The sequence below is a fragment of the Neltuma alba genome, unplaced genomic scaffold (assembly GCF_004799145.2).
Source record: "Neltuma alba isolate B1F8T4 unplaced genomic scaffold, ASM479914v2 tig00003547_pilon, whole genome shotgun sequence".
NCBI classification, from domain to species: Eukaryota; Viridiplantae; Streptophyta; class Magnoliopsida; order Fabales; family Fabaceae; genus Neltuma; species Neltuma alba.
The window spans coordinates 82,466-92,637 of NW_021633324.1; the positions used below are offsets into that span (position 1 = coordinate 82,466).

Consider the following 10,172-nt stretch of genomic DNA (forward strand, 5'->3'; position numbering starts at 1 on the left):
AATTTTAAATACAAAAATTAAGTTTACAATTAAAACTTTGTCAAATTTTTGTAAAATTGTATTAAATTTAAGAAACAAAAGAATCTAGGCTCTTTTAAAGTAAAATTAAAGGGGAAAAAAAGGTAATGTACTATGTAATATGTAGTTGTTATTATTATGATTATGCTTTGGAATCAATCAAACTACAGAAGTGATATCTGAAAACTACACCTAACCCACCAAATCCTTAAAAAATAAACCTTTTGTATAAAAAATACACACCTGCTCCTTCCCTTCCAAATCACCAGACACACAGACAGAGAGAGAGAGAGAGAGATTATATATATACATTAAGCTTTATTCTGGGGTTTGGTCAGAACTCTCCAAAGTTGACCTGATCTTTGTTGCCTTTCTTTGATTGATATATATATTCATACCAAACCCTGAAACTGGGATCTATCGTGTCTCGTGGCATTTAAGGAAGAACGAAGAAGAAGAAGAAGAAGAGGAAGAAGAGAGGAAGAACTAATTGCAGAAATTTAAATATGGTTTTCATCATAAAGTTACCGATGATGATGAGACTTGTGCTAGCGTTGTGTGTTGTGAGCTCTGTGATGTTCACATATTCTTCTGCTCAAACCTGCTCTTCTTATTCCTTCTCTGCCAACAGAAACTTCTCCACTTGCCGTGACCTTCCTCACCAGAGCGCCTTCCTTCACTGGTCCTATGATCAATCCTCAGGTGATTTATTTTCCATTTTTTGGATTGAATATATGATAATTTTGTCTTTTTAATTCATTATATACTATTAAGGTTAATTCATTTCTTTTTGTTAAATTAGTTCTCAGGTATTAGTTTTAGCTTTTAAGCCTAAGAAATCTCTCCCTCAGGTGCTCTCCTAATTTGTGTTGTTGATTCGTTTTTCTCAGCTATTGGTTTGAGTTTTTAAGCCTAAGATATCTCTCTGTACTCTCTGCTGAACTTTTCCTCCTCTTACTCGCTTCTTCTCATCTGCACCGTTGGTGGAGATTTAATATTTTAAAAAATTCTGTTGACATTTTGATGAAAAGAGGGGAGAGAGAGGAGGGAAGAGAAAAAAAGGAGGCCTTGGTCTGAGAAATACTTTTCCGATTATAAATATAAAACATATTTTATAATATAATTTATATTATTAAGTGGGTTTTATATTTATAAGCAAAAGAGTATTATGATTTTTAACTTTTAGTGTCGTAATTAAGGAGATAAACTGTAATTTCTTTATACTATGAGATAATTAGTTTAGGGATCGAGTGGAAAATTAATGTGAAAATTGGACACTATAATCATTAAAAGTTGTAAAAATTGAAAGTTTTAAGTTGTAAAAATTAAAAGATGATTTGTACCCAAAAAAATAAAAGATTAAATATTAAATATCGACCTCGTCTTTTCTATTTTTTTTTTCATCAATTATCCAACCAACCCTTGACTAGTGATACAGCCTTATGATTGCTTCCTTATATTAATAATTAATTAGTAATTAATTATTTCCTTGAATTGAAAGTTTCCACATTTAACTCATCTAATTCTTTTTCATTTAATTCAAAACAACGTCATTAGTTTATATGAATAAAAAATTTCTTTGTGCTTATTTAATTAGCCGGCGAACCAAACACATGGAGCGTGACCCGGTCCGGACGCCAAACGGTTAATCGGACCGGGTCAAGATAATTCGGGTAAAACCAAAGGGTCAAAATCGGGATGCTAATCCCACTCTTTCGACCTGAGTTTCTTCAAGATTTTGAGATGGAATTGAGATAGTCTGATTGTATCGTACAGGGAAGCTAGAGATTGCATACAGGCATGGCGGAATCAGTTCAACAGCGAACCGGTGGGTGGCCTGGGGAATCAACCCTAACAACAACGACGTCACCGCCATGCCCGGAACTCAAGCTCTGGTGGCGCTCTCTGAATCCGGCGACACCGGTGTCCCGACGGTGTATACATCGCCGATAAGGTCCTCCGGCGACGTATCAGAAACTCAGCTGGTCCAGGGAGACATAAGCTACAACGTGACGGGTTTGAGCGCGGCGCGTGTGAACGATGAGGTTATCATCTTCGCTACGGTGATGCTTCCCAGCGGAACGGAGTCAGTGGTCCATGTGTGGCAGGAAGGCCCTCTCGCTGGGTCGACGCCTCAACGACATGAACTCAGCACTGAGCATACTGATTCGAAGGAGACGTTGGATCTGGTGTCTGGTGTGACTCAAGCTGCTGCAAGTGGCGATGCTCTCAGAAGAAAAAGAAATGTAAGTGGGCATTTTTGTTCAAATTTGACTGAATTTGAATTTGGTATTAGCAGAAGGGACTTGTTTGTTTAGCTTTAAAAAAAAAAAAGAATGAAATAGAAAATCTAAAATTGAATCGGAGAAATTTAGATTTTAGGATTTAGATTCTGCTCCTCGCTACAAGACCTATTTGTGAATTTTTTTAAAAATTACTTTTATTGATATTCTTCAATCATGATCAATTACGAATAGAGAATAATCAGTAAGATGATCACAGTAATTTAAGAAAAAAATGTCATATTTCTTATAATTAATGAACTTGTTTAATTTTTTTATTCTTAATTAAATCAAATTAGTTAAACAGATCTTATGTTAAATATATAGGAGTATATAATTTAGATAAAAAGAATTTTAACAATCATCATCAATGTGAATCATCAATTAATATTAATATCAATTTGTATCAATATCATATATAAAATTAAAACCAATGGTGATGTTGTTTTTCCTGTTGTCATCAAATAATTTTCAAACCTTTTTTTTTAATAAAAAAGTTTGGAGGAAAAAAAAAAAACTACACATTTGAATTGACGTGGGCATGCTGTCTTTAAACAAAACCATGTATGATGCATTTGAAAGCTACGGTTGATATTTGGCATATAAGGTTTATTTTATCACTTGCTAAATTATTATCATTATTTGTTAGATAATAATATTTGAAGTGTAAAATGAAAATAACACATGAATTTGGAAATCTTTATGTCTTAGGATTTCTTCAACCAATTGGTAAAGACTCTTTAAGTTCAAAATCATTTGTGTACAACCTAGCTCGTAAATCAAGTATGATATTTAAAATTTTATTATAAATAAGGAATAATTAATATATAAGTCCTTATAGTTTCAATTAGTTTTTAATCAGGTCCCTATAATTTTTTTTCTTTTTATCAGGTCCTTATACTTTCATATATTTTTAATCAAGTCCTTATAATTTTTTTTCTTTTTATCAGGTCCTTATTGTTTTACTTTGTTTTTAATTAGGTCCTTGTAGTTTTTATTCTTTATTTTACAAATAATAACATTTTAAAAATAATAAATTATTGTGACAATCTTATGTTAATATTCTTTTAAATTTTTAGTTAAACAAATATATTATTTATTTTCAATTCGAATTTTTATAATTATAAAATTCAAATTATAATAATAAATTTTTCTAAAATTAAAATATGATTATAAATAATTTATATTTAAGTATAATTATTATTCTGATTATTTATTAATTACTAAATGATTATATTAATTATTTTGTCCAATTATATAATCATTAATTTAAAAATGAAATTAATTTTAAAGAATGAAGTTAATAAATAATTTTTCAAAAACTACAAAGCACCTAATTAAAAAATAAGCGAAACTATAAGGACCTGATAAAAAGAAAAAAAAATAGAATGACTTAATTAAAAACACACGAAAGTAAAAGGATCTGATAAAAAGAAAAATTTTTATAAGGATCCAATTAAAAATCAGATGAAACTATAAGGACCTGGAGATTAATTATCCCTATAAATAACATGGCATATATATTACGCTTAACCCACTAATGGATTAAGGGTTTAGCAGTAATAGATATATTTGACTACCACAAAATGGTATTATGCTGCAGTTAATTTCACATTCAGCCACAGTTTAAACCACAACTAGATGTGTTATGATTTGCAAAACCATAGCTAATGTTCTTATGAACACTTGGATTCCCTGAAGTGATACTTGTTAGATGAGTGTGGAGAGAGAGAGACGTAACCTTAGTTTTCAGTCTTGTTTTATGCTAGATTAAGTGGAGTTGATCTAGGATAACTGCATTATAACTACTTGCCAGTACAACAACAACAAAAAAAAAAACAATTCGGCAGAGGGCCTTTTATGCCGATTGTTGCAGGGATGGGGTAGCAAGTGCAAACGATGGTATTTTCGTAAATAAGATGTGGGATTGTTAACTCTTTACGCCGGGTCTATCAGCAATCTGTGTCGAGAATACTTTCTACACCAGCTAAAACAACGGGTGTAGATGGTTATAGAACCAATATAGAGGTCATTTTTTAATTGCAGTGAGAAGACTCTTTTGCACTAATAACTCTCAGTTAATTCCCTGTTTAGCCGCAATTTGTGGCTAAATGTCTTCCTGGTGGTTTGCAAAATCCCTACTAGTTCTTCCAGTTTGTTGCAACCGCAAGCAAGACAACTATAATTGTGACCATTAGCTATGGTCTTACAAGGTGCTCAAGTTAGAAACTAGCTTGATTGGAAGTGGGATCCATATATTGCACGAAATCTGAAGCAAGTTTTAGTGTTTATGACTTATAAATAGTGTAATTTCTTTTGATACTAATGATGTGGTAAAGGAAAGCATGTTATTAATGTGTGGTGTGAAATGATGATGATGATGATGATGATGATGATGATGATGATGATGATGATGAATAGGTGCATGGAGTGTTGAATGCAGTGAGCTGGGGGACGATGCTGCCAATAGGAGCCATAATAGCAAGATACTTGAAAGTGTTCAAATCAGCTGATCCTGCTTGGTTTTACCTTCACGTCATTTGCCAAACCTCTGCCTACATCGTTGGTGTTGGTGGCTGGGCTTATGGTCTCAAACTCGGCCATGACTCTGTTGCTGTTCAGTATGATACCCACAGAGCTCTTGGCATCACCATCTTCTGCCTGGCAACTCTTCAGGTACGTATCATTTCCCAGAAAGAAAAACTGACGTCCTGTTTGGTTAGAAACAATAGGAATGAGACAGAACAGAACAAGGACAGTAAAGAATGAAACTGACTAAAATGATAGTGATCATAGACATACTTTTGTAAGAATAGAGTAATGAAATATTTCTTCCGGTCATAAATATATGAGCAAATCAAAGACTTCACATGTTTTATGAGTAACCATGTATTTTAGAAGAATCAAGCGCACCTTTTACAAATAGACCAAAGGTGTATTTTAGGAAAATAAACACATGTTTTACAAATAACTATGTATTTTAGGAAAATCAGGCACACTTTTTTTTAAAACAAATAATTAACTAAATTAATTTTTTTAAATCTCTATAAATTGGTTACCTAGCTCCTACATTTGAGACTAGAGAGAGTAATAGATATGTGGGAATAAGGATTAACATGCATAAAGTGATGAATGTAGATTCCTAAATTTTAAGGGATGATGATTGCCATGAAAGAGATTATGCCTACGGTTAAAGTCAACCAAAAATTACACTAGAATAAAATCATAAAAATATGCTTAGATTGGAATATAATGATGGAATATATTGGAATCCTAAGGAGTTGAAGCAAACAGGACCTAAATGACACAGGTGTTTGCTCGAGATAATTTATTTTTGGAAAATTGAAAAAGAAAACTCCACCATTTCAACCCCAAAAAAAAATAAAAATAAAGAAACATGTACTTTATCTAGAATAAGCACAATAGAAAAATCTCAACCTCTTGAGAGGTGGAGAACAGACTCACATGTTCTAGTTGTGGCTAACGTTTACTGAATACGTATTATAATGGTTACTGAAAGAACCCTTGCCCAACTGAATACAGGTGTTTGCTCTGTTTTTGAGGCCAAACAAGGATCATAAATATAGAATCTTCTGGAACTTCTACCACTACTTGGTGGGATACGCCACAATAATCATCAGCATTGTCAACATATTCAAAGGCTTCGATGCACTTGAGAACTCTTATGGAGATCGTTATGAGAACTGGAAAGACGCATACATTGGGGTTATTGCAGGTCTTGGTGGAATTGCCCTGTTGTTGGAAGTCTACACTTGGATCATTGTGTTGAAGAGGAAAAAATCAGAGGGCATTCCAAATGGGGTTAATAATAATGGAGTGAATGGGGTTAATGATGGGTTTGAATCTAAGCCGTAGGTTTGGTAGGATAAGTTATTTATTTGTATGATGCCTGACCGTCTGATTTGCGTACTTAGATGAGGATATGCATGTTAGTGGGTCTCATTCCTCAGGTGATGTCTGCTATTGTGTTTATCTCTTTCTAGTTATGCAGATTGTATGGTTATAGAAACTATCCTAATTAGTAGGATCAGTCACATGGTTCTCTCTCTCTCTCTCTCTCTCTCTAGATTTTGACTATTTTGTATTGTTTGTGGCTTCTTTCATTTTGGGATCCTTTTGTATATTGATTTTACATGAACTATTCTTGAAGGTATGTAGGGCCTTCCCAGCTGTATACCCATATATGTGTTTAGCATTGAGCTTATTCTTTTACAGAGCAGTCTTAGTATAAAATTTTGAGTGACTTTGATTGTATTATATAGTTATATATGAAGAATTTATTCGTGAGTCTTTATAGTTTCATCTTTTATTTAATTACGTTTTTATAGTTTTTTATTTTATTTACAGGGTCTTTATAGTTTCTTCAATTATAGGCATGAGTTGATATGTTATGATCTGTTAATTAGAATGTGTGGATATCGATTATGACGTAAGTTGCCACAAAATAAGAAATGAAAAGGAGGCATTTTTAGAAATAAATACGACAACAATAAAGTCTTAACCACTAAATTGTTCTCTGTCTTTTTTAAGAGGATTTCATACCATTTGATAAATTTTTTTCACTTGCCCATTTAAAAATATTTTTTGCACGTAACCAAACTATCTCAAACAATTTTTGCCACCTTCTCATCAATAGTAATCACACTAATTTTTTTACGTATATGTTCATTACAAATTTTTTTTTTAGTATGACTATATATTCATCTCACCATTTTCATTTTGTCTACCTTCACTTTAGACTCACGTGGTACCTATAGAGTCTAATACTCACTATCGTATAAAAATACTTAGTAGTGCGGTGTTATTTATTTGAGTTAGGTACTATTAGTAAAACAGGTTTATTTATTTAGCTAGAAGAAAATAGAATGAAATAGAAAATCTAAAATTCAATGAGAGAAGTTTAGATTCTATATAATTTAAATACAAAAATTTTAACAATCATCGTCATTGTGAATCATCAGTTGATATTAATATCAATTTATGTCAATATCATACATAAAATTAAAACCAAGGTTGATGTTATTTTTCCTGTTGTCATCAATAATTTGCAAACCTTTTTTTTAATAAAAAGTTTGGAAAAAAAAACTATACATTTGAATTGACGTGGGCACGCTGTCTTTAAACGAACCCATGTATGATAATGATGCATTTGAAAGCTACTCTTGAAATAATGTTTGATATTTGGCATAGAAGGTATATTTCATTATTCGATAAAATATTATCATTTAATAACATTTGAAGTGTAAAAAGAAAATAACACAATCTTGGGATTTCTTCAACCAATTGGTAAAGACTCTTGAGTTTAGCTGTGGGTTTTATGCCGATTGTTGCAGGGATGGTGTGGAAAGTGCAGCCGATGGTATTTTTGTAAATAAGATGTGGGATTATTAACTTTTTTACACCGGTTCTATTACCAACCTGTGTTGAGAACACCTTCTACACCGGCTAAAACAACAACCAGTGTAGATAGTTATAGAACCAATGTAGAGGTCATTTTTTAATAGCTGCAAAAAGACTTTTTTGGACTAATAGCTCTCAGTTAATTCCCTGTTTAGCCGCAATTTGTGGCTAAATGGCGTCCCATTAGTTTGCAAAATCCCAACTGGTCCTTCCAACTTGTTGCACCTGCAAGCAAGACAACGATAATTGCGACCATTAGTTATGGTTTTACAAGGTGTTCAAGGCAGAAACTAGTTTGATTGGAAGTGGGATCCATATATTACACGCAATCTGAAGCGAAGTTTTAGCATTTAACACTTATAAATAGTGTAATTTCTTTTATATATATATTGATATTAATGATTAATGATGTGGTAATGGAAAGCATGTTATTAATGTGTGGTGTGAAATGATGATGATGATGAATAGGTGCATGGAGTGTTGAATGCAGTGAGCTGGGGGACGATGCTGCCGATAGGAGCCATAATAGCAAGATACTTGAAAGTGTTCAAATCAGCAGAACGTGCTTGGTTTTACCTTCACGTCATTTGCCAAACCTCTGCCTACATCGTTGGTGTTGGTGGCTGGGCCTATGGTCTCAAACTCGGCCATGACTCTGTTGCTGTTGAGTATGGCACCCATAGAGCTCTTGGCATCACCATCTTCTGCCTTGGAACTCTTCAGGGGCGTATCATTTCATGTAAAATAAAGAGAAAAACTGATGTCCTGTTTGGTTGTTAGAAAGGATAGGAATGGAATGGGACATAATAGGGTGGTGGAGAATGGAATTGACTAAAATGATAATGACCATAGATATATTTTAAGAAGAGAGCAATGAAATATTCCTTCCAGTCCTAAATACAGGAGCTAGTGAAGGGTTTTATTTTGATTCTAAATGTAAGATCTTAGTTAACTTTATCTTTTAAATTTATAATTTCTTTCCCAAACTATCTTTGTTATTGCGCATATCAAATGAAGTTCCATCAAGTGGTAGTTCAAATGCTCATTAAATAGTATATTTTAAGAAACCATTATATATTTTTTACAAATAATTAACTCAGCTAATTTCTTTAATCTATACAAGTAGTTACCTACCTCTTGCATTTGGGACTAGAGAGAGTAACAGAGAGGTGGGAATGAGGATCAACACATATAAGATCATGAATCCTAAGGAATGATGAAGAGATTATTCCTCTGGTTAAAGTCAACCAAGAATTGCATTGGAATCCCAAGGAGTTGAAGCAAACAGGACCTCAATGATACAGGTGGTTGCTCTAGATAATTTGAAAACTGAAGAAAAAGATTCCATAATTTCCACCAAAAAACCAAAGAAAATTTATGTACTTTATTTAGAATAAATAAAGTTTAAAAAAAAATCTCAACCTCATGAGAGGTAGAAAACGTACTCCGATTATGTTCTAGTTGTGGATAACTTCTCTGAATACATATTACTCCTCTGATCCTTAATATATGACCCATTTAACTAATTTGATTAGATTAAGGAAGTTAGGTAAGTTAGTTAATTATAAAAATTGTGACATGTTTTTCCTAAAATACCATAATCATCTTTCTTAATACCCCTCTCTATCTTCTACTTGATTATAGTTGATGGAGTATTCATAGGGGTAATTTAGAGAAAATTGATAAATATGAGAAATGAGTCTTATATTTAGGACCAAAACCAACTTAGCAATTGGGTCCTATATTAAGGACCGGAGGAGTATAATGGTACTGAGAGAAACATGCTCAATTGAATACAGGTGTTTGCTCTGTTTTTGAGGCCAAACAAGGATCATAAATATAGAATCTTCTGGAATTTCTACCACTACTTGGTGGGATACGCCACAATAATCATCAGCATTGTGAACATATTTAAAGGCCTCGATGCACTTGTGAACTCTTGTGGAGATCGTTATGAAAACTGGAAAAGTGCATACATTGGGGTTATTGCATGTCTTGGTGGAATTGCTGTGTTGTTGGAAGTTTACACTTGGATCATTGTGTTGAAGAGGAAAAGATCAGAGGCCATTCCAAATGGGGTTAATAATAACGGGGTTAATGGGGGTTAATGATGGGTTTGAATCTAAGCCGTAGGTTTAGCTGGATAAATTATTCTGTATGATTTCTGATCGTCTGATATGTGTACTTAGATAAGCCTATACATATTGGTGGGTCCCATTCTATAGGTGACATCTACTATTTGTGTTTATCTCTTTCTGATTATGCAGATTATATGGTTACAGAAACAATCCGAATTAGTAGGATCAGTCATATGGGTTTTTCTTTTCTTTTCAGATTTTGGCTATTTTGTATTGTTTGTGGCTTCTTTCATTTTGGGATCCTTTTGTAAATTGATTTTACATGAACTATTCTTGAGGACATGTAGGGCTTTCCCAGCCACATACCCATATA

General features: G+C 32.9%; 2 protein-coding genes across 2 annotated transcripts; both read left to right on the forward strand.

Moving 5' to 3' along the window:
* The first annotated feature begins 299 nt into the window (after positions 1-299).
* Positions 300-6,217, forward strand: LOC114741819 (cytochrome b561 and DOMON domain-containing protein At5g47530-like). Its single transcript, XM_028930083.1, has 4 exons — positions 300-720; positions 1,795-2,264; positions 4,722-4,976; positions 5,844-6,217. The coding sequence occupies exons 1-4, from the start codon at positions 525-527 to the stop codon at positions 6,174-6,176; spliced, it is 1,254 nt and encodes a 417-aa protein (XP_028785916.1). The 5' UTR covers positions 300-524; the 3' UTR covers positions 6,177-6,217.
* Positions 6,218-8,225: 2,008 nt separating this feature from the next.
* Positions 8,226-9,829, forward strand: LOC114741824 (cytochrome b561 and DOMON domain-containing protein At5g47530-like). Its single transcript, XM_028930086.1, has 2 exons — positions 8,226-8,439; positions 9,516-9,829. The coding sequence occupies exons 1-2, from the start codon at positions 8,226-8,228 to the stop codon at positions 9,827-9,829; spliced, it is 528 nt and encodes a 175-aa protein (XP_028785919.1).
* Positions 9,830-10,172: the final 343 nt, after the last annotated feature.